This window comes from Apteryx rowi, unplaced genomic scaffold (genome assembly GCF_003343035.1).
Source record: "Apteryx rowi isolate R43461 unplaced genomic scaffold, aptRow1 scaffold_307, whole genome shotgun sequence".
Taxonomy (NCBI): domain Eukaryota; kingdom Metazoa; phylum Chordata; class Aves; order Apterygiformes; family Apterygidae; genus Apteryx; species Apteryx rowi.
In genome coordinates this window covers 477909-491352 of record NW_020449497.1, presented here as the reverse complement: position 1 = coordinate 491352, position 13444 = coordinate 477909, and the positions used below count along the sequence as shown (strand labels likewise).

Below are 13444 nucleotides of genomic sequence, written 5' to 3'. Positions count from 1 at the left end.
AAAGACAAGGAAGTTAAGGGCAAGATTATTCATTCTTTTAACACATCTGTCTGTGTCAAAATCTATGTAAAGCCATTGGATTAACAGCTTTCATTTTACAATGACTATGTATTCAAGCTATCATAACAATATGAGAGACAGGTAAAAATGAATCAGAGGCATTTTAGCATGCTCTCCTGATGCTGGAGAGGTAAAATGCTGACAAAAGATGCTGACGTTAAAAAAAAAAAAAGAAGAAGGATTTAAAATGAATGACAAACCAAGTCAAAGGTCCACAAAGAACAGTATCTATATAACAGCTGCTGATAATAAAGATTTCCCAGAACTGTATAAAATCCTCCAAATATCAACAAAAGCAAAAATTACTTTAACTATGTCGGGGAGAAAAGCAGAAGGGGCATTTCAATTTATGCCTTTCTTTTTGCAATTCTTCTAGAAACAAAATGTTACTATCATGGATCACCACTCTGCTGCTGAATCGTTCATGAAATACATGCAGAATGAGTACCGCGTGCGAGGAGGCTGCCCAGCTGACTGGGTGTGGCTTGTGCCTCCTATATCAGGGAGCATCACTCCAGTGTTCCACCAGGAGATGCTGAACTATGTCCTCACTCCCTTCTTTTATTACCAGGTACATGTCATCAAAAAGGTGATTTTAGCAGACAACTTCAGCAGTGCAGATGATAACATGGGACCTCAGAAAGTCTGCATGAAAAGCCCTTGTTACTCGCATCACTGTCAATCAAGGTGCCTGCAAAAGAAAATTCACCAATAGTTTCATAAATAATAGGCAATTTCTATTACACTGTGGGAGATTATGTTAGTTCTGCTGAATTCCCAAGCTGTAATTAAAATGCAATTTAGTACTACACAGAGACTGATCCTGTATTTATGCAGTCAGTAGAGAACAGGATTCACATCAGGCAGCAGATCATATATACAGATTATACTGAATCTGGCACTCTGTGACACACAAATTGTATATTTATTATTTTACATTTCATACCTGAAACTTACCTTTTCTTTTTTTATAAGGTGGATGCTTGGAAAACACATTTCTGGCATGATGAGACCCGGAGGCCAAAGAAAAAAGAAATAAAGCTTAGCATCTTGGCAAAGTAAGTTGTTCAAATAAAAGACTCAGTACTTTTGTCCAGCTATTCTGTTCCTGTGATGCTCCTGTTCCACATTTTTTGAGCAATAGGGACCACTTGAATTGTTTGAATCACAGACTCACATGTCCACAATTCGGTAATTTTCATAGCTGAGGTTCTTATTCAGGACTCTCTCCAGGAAAAGCCGTGGTCAAGATGAGCCTTTCCTAGCTTCTTTGTGAATTAATCTGAATTACTGATAGCTGTATTCAAAATAATACATGTTTGTTTGTTTTTCCTTCAGGGCTGTACTCTTTGCATCTTCACTCATGCGAAAAACAATGGCAGCCAGATCCAAGGTCACCGTGATCTATGCAACAGAGACTGGGAAATCTGAAACATTAGCCAGCAGTCTGTGCAGCTTGTTCAGCTGTGCCTTCAACACTAAGGTAAGAAAGTATAAATTGTCCACACTAAATGGAGAGCAAAGGTTGGCTAGTTTTATCAGCTTCTGCAAGTTCCTTCATTCTATACACCTTCACTTGCAGTTTAGAATGTCCAGCAAAAATAGCTTGCTAGAAGCTTAATTTTTTTGCTGATCTAGCACAGTGTCTCATAGATTTGGTAAACAGTGATCTGACAATCATACAGATATCTAATGCTAGTTCTTAGTTATGTCCACTAGCAATTTCTCATAAGCTTGGTATCTTCCAGATTCTGTGCATGGATGAGTACAAAATCTGTGACCTGGAAAAAGAAACACTCCTTTTAGTGGTTACCAGCACTTTTGGAAATGGAGATTCTCCAAATAATGGAAAGGTAATACTGAACTCAAGCATATCTGAGACGCAACTCAAAGACCACTGAGACCAAAGACCATCCTTTCATTTGTCCCATGTACTTGAATAGGATATGAATCAGGGTCTCACTTCTGTTTTAAATCAACCAAAGCATATTTTTCTAACCTTAAATATTTTTTGAATTTTTATACAGACATTGAAGAACTCCTTGTTGACCCTGAAATTGCTGAGAAGAAAAATTAGGTAAAAATACTTTATTTGTTTGCATGTGATGAGTCCTTTTGCCTTTTATTTGGCATAACATTGTGGTCTGTTAACATTGCCTTTCCCCAAACTTGTTTATATCTCCTTCTACAGATATGCCGTGTTTGGTTTGGGGTCCACCATGTATCCAGAGTTCTGTGCCTTTGCTCATGCCATTGACCGAAAACTGGCCCAGCTAGGGGCTTCTCAGCTCACTCCAGTAGGTGAAGGAGATGAACTCAATGGGCAGGAAGAAGCTTTTCGCAGCTGGGCAGTCAATGCATTCAAGGTGACTGTAAATAGTTAGCTCATATATTCATTCATTCATTCATTTGCTTCAGTCTTAACTACCGTCCCATAAAAATGGAAAAAAATAGTTTTAAATACCTAACGAAATTGGACATACTCGTTTCAGTCCATTTCAGAGAAAAAAGCCTTTGGCAAAATTAACATGTGGATTTAGATTTGAATTTTGAATGCTGCTCTCTTCTACTGCTTCCCTAAATTGAAGAGTGAACTGGGCCCCTTTTCTATTATCTTCCCATAAAGGTCCATGGAACCTCTTGGATAGTAAGAGCAAGGACAGCAGCATCAAACATCAGAATTTTTCTAAGTAGATCGGTTTTCTAGATAAACTGGTATAAAAGTGGAACCTTACTGAGCCCCTCTAACATTGCTGATCTCAGCTGAATCACTAAATAATAGCAATCATTAAAACTGAAATCTCCTTGTTAATATTAAGTGAGACCATAATTAGCTCTAACTCCTTATCCTCGTGTCATTACTATTTTATTGAAATAAGCATAGCATTAACAAATACCAGCAAAGTGACAAAAGACAATGCTAGGAATATTTTTTTACCATTAATAGCCTTACATTTTTCTTCTTTCTAGACTGCCTGTGACATTTTCAACATCCGTGGGAAAAACAGTATTCAGTTGCCTGGGATATATACTTCATCTGAAAGCTGGGATCCTGAGAATTACAGGATAGTACATGACTCTCAAACCATGGACTTGACTAAAGGTATTACCACCCACCTCCCATTTCCTCTGTCTATTTACTTCAGAGAGGTCCAAATTGTAAAGGCTGTCCAAGAGTGATATGGACTCTGCTACAGTGCTATATGATAGAATTCATATAATAATGAAGTACAGTGGTAGGAGAAAAAAGACACAGATTTACATGGAATAATTCATTATCTCTTCCAGTGCAGTAACATCAAAGCACCAGAACTGGCAGATATTTTGGCAGCCTCAGAAGAAAAGCAAAGACTGGAATGAACTACATTTAGTCAGGGAAAGTGTGCAAATCATTACAGCATCTTTATTTTCTATCTAGGACACATAACTGTTGTATGTTCTAGGGCAAACATAGTTCAATTGTYTTCTGCATATACATGAAGACATTTTAAACACAATCACAAAATTGCCATGAATCCTGTCCTCATTTCTCAACAGCACTTGCAGACATTCATGCAAAGGATGTAATTCCCATGAAGCTGAAATTCAGGCAGAATCTGCAGAGTTTAAAATCCAGGTATTGTACCTTGTTCTTTTGAATATTACAATACTACATTTTACTAAAAACTTAAAATAACTGAAATGCCCGGATATAAACATCTTTTCTCTGTAGTTGTTGAGAAATATATTTGAATTTGGTACCATCATTAGAAGTAAATCATTATCACAAGAACACAAGAATACATAGAATCCTAGCTCTTATTTAGATGCCTTACTTCACAGTGGAGTCTCTGGGATTGTAGGGAATTAAATACCTTTGTGAATATGGCCCTTTGATAGCTACCAAATATGGAAGGTCAGGTGTATGGTCCCTCTCTCTTGCTTGGTTCGCTACATGCTAAGCAAATGTTTGCTTCATTTAGAAAACAAAGTTGTCCATTAGCAGACAAAAAGAAAGGAAGAGAGACGGTGCAAGAAGCTGCTGTATTGCTTGCAGTCATACTGCAAAACAAGCTGAGACAAGACAGTACACAAACACAAAAGGATAATCAGTTACAACATTTGCCTTAGAAATAACATTTATGAATGGCTCTCCAACATCCTCCAATAAGTCTCTTCCATCCCTGTTCTAAATAAAATAGAAAGCATATATATATATATATACACACTTCTATATACTATATATATACTTCTATATAAATATAAGGAGACTTCCTTATAGGAAGTCCTGTGAGCTTGTTTACGATGTGAGCTATTCAGTCTTCAGCAGAGCTGCACTTCCTTTCACTGGCTGATTACAGGCAGATTTATTTATTACTGATCAAGCAGCACTTCAGCATCTTATTTGTTTTGATACAAATGCTTCACATATCTAGACTATTATTCAGTTAAGTCTTCATGAATTGCTAAGCTGGTCTGATAATTTGATAATGAACACAAATAAACCCTTGCCAACTGTCATTTCAGATTTATTCATTTTCTGAACAGTTTAAGGGAAATCCTGTCGACATAACCAAGACCTGTCTTGTTTCTTTCTTTTTTAAATCTAGTCGTGTTACCATCCTGGTTAAGCTTTCCTGTGAGACTAATCAGGAAGTGCACTACCTGCCTGGAGAACATATCGGGATTTTCCCAGGCAACCAGCCAGAATTAGTCTGTGGCCTCATTGCACATGTCAAGGATGCCCCACCAGCTGATCAGACTATCAGACTTGAAACATGCACTAATGGTGAGTTGGTTCTCTTCAGACAAAATAACAGACAGATAATGGACAGATTTTTCAAAAATTCTTCAAAATTCTTCTAGACAGAAGTTGATTCTATTATCCTCCCTTTCAGTTTTAATAGGATTTTTATTGATGCTTTTAGTTGCTCTTCTAATTCTGCATTCTGATTTTGCACACTCTGGCAGCCTGTGGTAACTTCATCAGTGCTGGTGGAGTTATCCTGGATTGACAATGTCTGTAATGCAATTGCTAGCTTGGCTATTGACTGCAATTAAATTAATTAGTAGAGTTTGCTTATTGAAATCAGAGTCCTAAAATAGATTTCCATGTTATGACCTTCTCCCCCATCTTAGTAGCAGCAATTTGCTAAATCATAGGCTTCTGTCATACAGAAAGGATGATTTCCATCATTCTTTTTGTTTAAAAGTGTTGTTTTGTTATCATGCAATTCTCTGCATCAGATCCTCCACTTACAAAATATTTGAAATCTCACATTAATCTTTTTAACAAACAAATTCCTTTTTCAGTTTTAAGGAGACTGCACAGTCTGATCACCGAGGTTTTAGATTAATTTTCTAGCAGATAATCTTTTCAGTAGGGCCCTGTGGTCTAGACCTGCATGCGTATACTCTGAAGTCATATTTTAAAGGACACTGAGTCTTGTGAAGCCCTACAGCTGTCAAATGCCTTGGGAATTGCTAAGTGTTATTTCCCTCATTTCCAGGTGGCTACTGGGCAAGCGACAAAAAAATTCCAGCCTGCACACTCCCCCAAGCTTTGTCATACTTCCTTGATATCACTACTCCACCCTCTCAACAACTGCTAAAAAAACTCTCCCAGCTGGTAACAGAGGAAGGAGAAAAAGAGAGACTGGAAGTCTTATGTCATGTAAGTGTTAGGGCTCGATTTATGCTAAAAGACATCTATGTACTGGAAAAATCACAGGCCATCTGATGCCCTTTTACTGTGTAGCAGAAGCTCTGGAAATTTTTGTAATGATGGTGCTTGATTCTTATCCCTCCGTTGCATGTTCTGTGCACTTTAAAACCAACCTCAGTGAGAGAAAGGATAGTGGTGTAGTTCAATTCAGGCGTGGGAATCAAGAGATTTCTTATGATCTGATATTTCCTGTGTGGTTCTGGGTGGGTCAGTTTGCCTGCCTGTTTCTCTTGCCTGCCTCATGGTGGTTTCTGATGATATACCACTAAAAGACCTTACTGTTTGCAAGTGGAGAGGTTGAAGGGAAGCTGGTAGATATATGTGGCAGACAATTTGGTACTGCAAGAGGGATGCAGGTTTAAGTAACCAAAGACTCACAGGTGTGGTAAGTGCTTGCTTCTCCTGCCGGGTTCAGTTAGCACTCAGTAGTTATCAGGGCCTGGGTTCATATGATTTTGTGGATATCCCGTAGCAGGGTGCTGAGAAACAGATTATTCTTTAGTTTTGACATCCTTCCTGTAGCGATTACTGACGAGAGAAAAATTATAGAGGCTGTTTATACACTTCTGTTTCCAAAAATTAAACAATTTCTTAGGAAACCCCAGTATTGGTCTAGGCAATGTTTTGAGAATTCTGTGTTGATCTGCAGTTTACTGCATGTTTAATTAAATGTAAAGCAGGAATCTTATTTTATAAGTGACATTTCAAACATCCCTGCTCTCCTGAACTCAACATGACCTGGTAACTTTATAATGGTGGCCTTTGGCTTTTAGAACACAGAAGAATACAATAAATGGAAGTTTTACAACAACCCTAACATCCTGGAGGTCCTGGAGGAGTTTCCTTCTGCAGAGGTCTCAACATCTTTCTTACTGACTCAGCTGCCGCTTCTGAAACCCAGGTACTATTCTGTCAGTTCCTGCTGTGACATGACACCCAGAGAGATTCATCTGACGGTTGCAGTGGTCAACTACAAGACAAGAGGTAATGCATTGTTGCTTTCATGTATCTCTTAATTAAATGGTGTTTAGGATGCATTGTGGTTCAGTAAAAACTTTGTCTGCCATATGCCAAAAAGTTTGTATTGTGATATTAATCTACGTGCAGAATAGTGTACAGCAGTGCAGCTGTTCATGCTGTATCAGGATTTTTTTTAATTCTGCAGCTTCATCAGTGTATCCTTGTTTTAGAAATCATTACTACATATCCACTTATTTAAACACCTCAATTTTAAGTATAAACTGTGCTTTTTAAAAAAAAAAAAAAGAGAGCCAGCTTTTCCATACTCACAAATGTGTTTCTTTTCCTCTGATTAGGTGGGCAAGGACCTTTGCACCATGGAGTTTGCAGTACATGGCTGAATACAATAGCTGTCAATGAAATAGTCCCATGCTTTGTACGCAGGTGAGTGTATGACAGCAAAAAAATGCCAGCAGTTCTTAGTTCACTTTCTTCAGCATTTTTTGGTTGTTTGCATATGATTTCCAAGTGACTGGTGATTGTAATTTGGAATATCTCAGTTTGAGAAGAGTGGGAACTCCCTGTCTTCCAGAGAGGAGATGCTTTATCATGTCTTATATTGAGTAAAATCATTAATCATTAGAAAATTCTGAAAGAATTCTGTCCATACGGCAGTATCCCTACTCTTGGCATATCCACTATAGAGCAACTAAAGCTAAGGGAACGATAAGCAAAGTCACCACATTAAGCCCTTTTACTATTTTCAAACTGATAACTTAGGCTGCACTGTTCAAAATCATTCAGGCAACTGACATGGACAAGTCAGTCATAAACTCTTTGCTGTGATTATCTCTTTGAGTATTTTGGGCTTACAGCTCTGCAGCACAGCATATTATTTCTCTTCTCCCCCCRTATCTACCCCATATCATTTCAAAGAAGCCTCAGGTAAATTGAGTAAAAATCATCTTGCAAATATTTACCCTCTATATAAATTCATGGATTTTTTTTTACCCAATCTCCCCTGAAATTAATTCCTGTGAATATTTTCAGGAAAATAATTGAAGTTTTATTGAATTCTAATGAAGGAATTTGTTCAGTACTGCTAAATCTGTTCAGAAATGTTTGCTCAGTTTCCCATAAACGTTGCTTCTATATCTACTGCAGTGCAGCATGGTCTTCTAGACAGACTGGGGAAAAGGTGGGCAAAGAAAGGAGGTCATCATGTACTTTATTTCTACCCCATATTTCAACTATACCCTGTGATTTTGAGTAAGGGCTTGAGACTACCTGTGTTTATGCAAAATCACAGTGATAGATACTCTCCTGCATCATTGGGTAATTATCAGTGTTATTGCTTACTGTATACTTTAAAAATAAAGCGAGTCTGATTCTTCACTCCTTCAAGCCAAATTTACCCTAATGTATTTTAGCATAACAAGAGAAGATCCAGGGCTGTAGAGAAATCACCAGCTTTGTAAGAATAGATTTATTCTGAGTTTTATGTATTTTTGCATGTTAGTACTAATGGATTCCAGCTCCCAAGGGAGTCAACCAAGCCATGCATTCTAGTTGGTCCAGGAACAGGAATTGCTCCATTCAGAAGTTTCTGGCAGCAGCGTCTCTATGACTTGGAAAAGAAAGGTACTATGGGGATTGACACAAGGGGGAGGCCACACCTAACCCAGCATCAGAAGACAAAATCTGTACAGAAAAAGACACCCAGAAATATTAGCAAAGTAAACCATGTAGAGATTTGTCATCCCAAGACTGATTAAACACTGCACTCACACAGCTAATAATTCCACCCCACTCGAGACCATTCTGGTGGTCTTGAACCATTCTGTCAGTTGGAGGAAGAAGCCTGTGTGTGTCCTTGTAAATATTATATGTTCACTGACTGCCACAGTCTCTCACACAAGGGCCGTGGTACAGAGAGGTAATGCTTTGGTCTCTTTGTATCAGTCTGTTTGGGGATGTGCTCCAGCAGAAGATTCCACATGGTTCTCTGAGGTTTCAGGCAAGTTCAGTCCTACTGCAGCTCTTAAATCAGAAGTTGTCAAACCACACACACACACACACACACACACACACACTCCTTCTAAGATGTTCAGTGGGGAAGGCTAATTAGAAAATAGCAGTTGCATTGCCTGAGTAGTTGCTGAGACAATGGGGCCTTGTAATGGGATAGTGATAAGAGATAATAGTCCTTACTAGGAAAGGAAAAGCAACTTTCCAGTGTTGGTTTCAGGAATCAAAGGTGGTGACATGACATTATTGTTTGGCTGCCGGCAGCCAGACATGGATCACATCTACAAAGAAGAAATGGAGGAAATGAAGAGGAAAGGAGTTCTGAAAGAGGTCTATACAGCTTACTCCAGACAACCTGGCCAACCTAAGGTAAGGCTGGTTCCTCTGTTCTTCAGGGATGGGCTCCTTTGGGAATGGTCCCTCAAATTAAGATTTGGACACTGTTTTAAATTTTTCTCAAAAGATTGTTAGCATTTTGCTTCAGTGTATTGTGAACAAGTGGCAGAAAACCCCATTCCTTCAAAACAGAGGAGAATCTCAGTGTTCACTTCAATATAAGCAAGCTACATATAAAAAACCCTTACTGCTATATAGAGAGGCATAACAGACATAAAATTAAACCTTTAAGTGCAAACAGCCTTTGAAGCTAGAAGGTGTAACATTCTCAGAAACACTAAATTTTGTGGGATATGATTAGACTAGGAGTTAGAAATGAGTTGACTGTGGCCATTTGTCACCATTTCAATGACACACTGACCCTGGAAATTTCTTCTGCTAGGAGAAGCCTTGATTGGAGAAAACAACAGTGCTTAAGCTATCCTCTTTTTAGCTGTCCTCCTATCCTGGCAAGATAGGAGTTTTTGGCAGTGGCAACTGATTCTGAAAAAGAACAGTCTTAGTTCTGTTCTAGTTTAACCAAGATACTGGTCCAGCCTCCAAATCTGAGGCTTCTAAATGTAGCATGAAGACATTTCTCCCCTCCTCTGCTGTGGTGCAAAACAGCTGGAATAGTCAGGGCATTTAGAGCCTAACTATGCAGACTCACATCCTATTTAGAATATCAGTTAGTCAGGTTAGCATTAAAGAGACCTTGTAATGCTCTCTAATGATGCTTTTTTCTGTTTCTAAGGTCTATGTTCAAGACATTCTTCAAAGCAAGTTGGAAGCCAAAGTGTGCAACCTCTTGCATAATGAAGAAGGGCATCTGTATGTCTGCGGAGATGTATGCATGGCCAGGGATGTTGCTCAGACTTTGAAGGGGATGCTTGCAAGTAAACTGAACCTTACTGAGCAGCAGGCAGAGGAATATATCTTCCAGCTAAAGGTATGCTGTGATGTGCAAGGCATTTTTTCCATTCAGACAGTGCTCCAGCATGAGTTACAGAAGACTTAAAAGTCATGGTCAAGATCCTGTGGGCTATGATGAGCTTCTTTCCAGCAGCATGCTGAAGAAAAAAGCTTAAGTGACCAGCTTTGTCCACCCATCATGATTATTAAAATGCATAGTTTCTGTTTGGTTAGGGTGTGTGAGTGACATGTCATGTTCCCCTCTCGTATACCTACCATTTGCCCAGTGTCTCCTTTTGGATCCTGGGCGTTAGCTTTGCAGTGTGACTGGAATATCAAGAATTTGAGACTTTGTAGTACCGAAGGAGGAGGAAAGTGAGTTTAAGAAATGAGTGGGCACATAACTGAAAACACAGCGCTGGACTGGCTGGCTTTTTAGGACCCTTGTTTTATCAGAACTCGTCCTGGATCATGTGAATCTGGGATTTTGATAGGTTCCCTTATTGACAGTGACAAAAGTCCACTCCTTTTATATAGTAACAAAAGATCACAGTCACAAAAAGAGTCATATGAATACGAAAGACCTTTAGTTGCTTACTGTTATATAAGGAGCAGCTAGCAAGTTTTATTTCATCTCTTGGGTTTCTTTTTTGCAGAGCCAAAAGCGGTACCATGAAGATATATTTGGGGCTGTGTTTCCACATGAAGTCAAAAGAGATGTAAGAACCTTGCAATCCACCAGTCCTCGAGCAAATCAACAAACAATGTTTTAGACAGTTCTTGCACATTTGTTGTTGTTTTCAAAAAGGAAGAGGCCAAATCCTCCTTCTGATTCATGGCAAGTCATACACATGTATCTGATGGTAGGATTTGGCCTTTAAACCTTAGCCTTAATTAAGAAAAATAATAAATTTAACTTTTGTTGCTATTTATTTTCAGACTTCTTTTAATGGATTTTTATTATTATCTTTATAGTGAAGATGCAAATTATTTTTTTAATTCCATCTAGACTAGTATAAATTTGCCTTTTTTTGTAAATACAAAATAAAACCTGCTCATAAGGAAAATATAGAGTTTTTTACTGTATAATAGAATGCATATATTTTTGTGAAATGAATTGTTTATCTACATGGATTTATTTATATCATATTGTTCTAGTGTGCATATTATCTTCACTTTAAAGGAAGTGGTTGTGTTTCTTGGAAATGTGTGGTCACACCAGTTGTTGAATTTGAAGTAATGTCTGTAAATGAGATAATAATATAATGGTTCCAAAGTAGAAATACCTGCTGCATACACTTCAAACTCATATGTATGAGGAGGTAGCAGTTACGAGTTCTGCTTTATGTAATTCAGCATTTGGACCTGAATTGTTGCTGTTGCAGAGCCCATGGCAGTTAGGTTCAGAAAAATCATAAGCACTTTGTATGTTTGTATTCTGTGCTCTGACTTACTTGATTTGTTTGTAATAAATGATGCCTTTATATTGAGACAAACAAGTCTGTATGGATTAAATATACCTCTTCATGCTATTGGCTTCATCCTACAAAAAGTGGGGATAGATAAGTTCTCAGGTTTCAGTAGAGTGAGTTTGGGCTCCAGTGAACACTCCTTCCATAAGCGAACACTCCTTCCAWCTCCAGGAGTTACACAGTCCACCTAAGATTAGTTACGCGTAATTGTTATTGGCAGGGAAGCGTGAGTCTGGCCCATGGATTGTGGGACTGGCTTGCAGACTACAAGAATATAAAATGGTAATAATAGCAATACATTTTGCCCTACTTGCATTTTGTCTTTGGCTCTTTTTATGCCTTCCAGTTATGTCACAACTTCTAGTTCTTTCTCTAAAATCGCCAGGTTTATATATTCATATTAAAAAAGCTAAATGTGAGATTTTCCTGTCACTCCTTGTCTCCAGGAGCTGGAATCTGTTGAAGAAAGAGTGAGACTCAAAAGTCAATAATGTGTATACGCAGTGTTTCCTGTGTACTTCAGGACAGCCTTAAGCAAAAGACCAAAAGTACAGCATAGTTGAAAGAATTTGTCAGAGAACAGGAAGTTTCAGACAACAGACACAAAGACAGTAATGGAAAGAGGAGGTCCTTAGCAGGTATGGAGTCCTGATGGTCACCTAGTATACACTGTGAGTGTTATTTTATACTATGTTCCATTGATGTTCTCTGATACTAGTTTTTGGGGTGGGATGGAAATAGAACAAAGTAATTTCACTTTCCATTAAGAAGGCTCTCCTTTGGGAGCCAAGTTTTGTTTTCATTGAGCTCTGGACTTCAAATGAGCCCCGTGAGTGTAGGAAACAGAAGAAATTTCCAGACTTCAAAGTGCTAATATGCTCCTTGCTATTTGGAGAGGTGTATCACAGCACATCCTATTTTCCACGCACATGACTTAGTAGGTGGTTTTTCATGTCAGGATTCTTTCTTTGTATCTCAGGTAACTCTTTTTCAAAGTAATCACTTATTTTGAAGTGTTACCATAATTCTTTATAAATGCTTACTTGTACTATTATTAAGGAACCATATTTCACTTGCATTTGGCGGGTGGAGAAATCAAGAAAAAAAAAGTGCTGTTTATACCAAGTTGAGAGCAGACTGAGGTGCCCTCAGATAGTGCCATATCCTGAAGACATGAGACACCACTGAGAGCTACCAGCTAGGGAAGCAAAAACATTTATTCCTTCATAGGCCTTTGACAAGTTAGAGGAAGAGGCAAATGTATTTATGTGTCAGCTCAGAAGCTGCATGACTTTCCACTGGATACATTCTAAGTTGATGAGGCAAGTTTTACTGCGGTACTTAATTCCACCATTGCAGGAATTTCTCCCTAATGGAGAGGTAAGAAGGCAGTTAAAGGAAAGGATTAAAAAGTAAAGATCTGTTCTAATTCATTGTGAATTTATTTAAACTGGTCCCAATCTGAAGTTAATTTCAACTGCAGCACTGATCTGAAGCTGTGTGTAATTGCTTTTTCTACAGAAATAAATGGGGAAGATAAAGTGCAGATGATAGTCAGTAGATAATTACTTTATTCCAAGATAAAAAATTAAACTTCATTTAAGAAGCCAGATGCAGAATATCTCTTAAAACCCTAAAGATGATCAAACAGCCTGCTGTGTAGTTATTGAAGTGTTGTTACAGCCCTGAGTCAGTAAAGTATGTAAGCATGTGCATAAGTTTAAGCACTTAAGGAATTCTGTTAGAGACAGAGGAAAATTTGGGCTAAAATTTACAGAGATGATTATGCGCCTTGCTGATTTGGGGACCTAATTCTAAATTACAGAGCAACACTTTCTGAAGCAATTAATGAGTTGTGTCGTTAATGTCCAACTTACATGGCTGATGGAATTCAGCATTCAAAAAAGGTTCGATGCCAAGCTGCTGAAAAGCA

General features: G+C 38.3%; 1 protein-coding gene across 5 annotated transcripts in view; it reads left to right on the top strand.

The window, feature by feature from the left end:
* Window positions 1–11006, top strand: part of NOS2 (nitric oxide synthase 2) — a 41111-nt gene extending 30105 nt beyond the window's left edge. For all 5 annotated transcript variants that reach the window (XM_026070191.1, XM_026070190.1, XM_026070189.1 and 2 more), the window contains exons 12-27: window positions 437–631; window positions 1036–1118; window positions 1399–1543; window positions 1809–1913; window positions 2088–2137; window positions 2252–2426; window positions 3031–3163; window positions 3598–3676; window positions 4650–4828; window positions 5550–5713; window positions 6538–6748; window positions 7081–7168; window positions 8244–8365; window positions 8973–9121; window positions 9882–10076; window positions 10696–11006. In XM_026070191.1, the coding sequence (XP_025925976.1) occupies window positions 437–631; window positions 1036–1118; window positions 1399–1543; window positions 1809–1913; window positions 2088–2137; window positions 2252–2426; window positions 3031–3163; window positions 3598–3676; window positions 4650–4828; window positions 5550–5713; window positions 6538–6748; window positions 7081–7168; window positions 8244–8365; window positions 8973–9121; window positions 9882–10076; window positions 10696–10812 (2190 nt within the window). In that variant the 3' untranslated portion in view covers window positions 10813–11006. The remainder of the gene's footprint in view (window positions 1–436; window positions 632–1035; window positions 1119–1398; window positions 1544–1808; window positions 1914–2087; window positions 2138–2251; window positions 2427–3030; window positions 3164–3597; window positions 3677–4649; window positions 4829–5549; window positions 5714–6537; window positions 6749–7080; window positions 7169–8243; window positions 8366–8972; window positions 9122–9881; window positions 10077–10695) is intronic.
* The last annotated feature ends 2438 nt before the right edge of the window (window positions 11007–13444 follow it).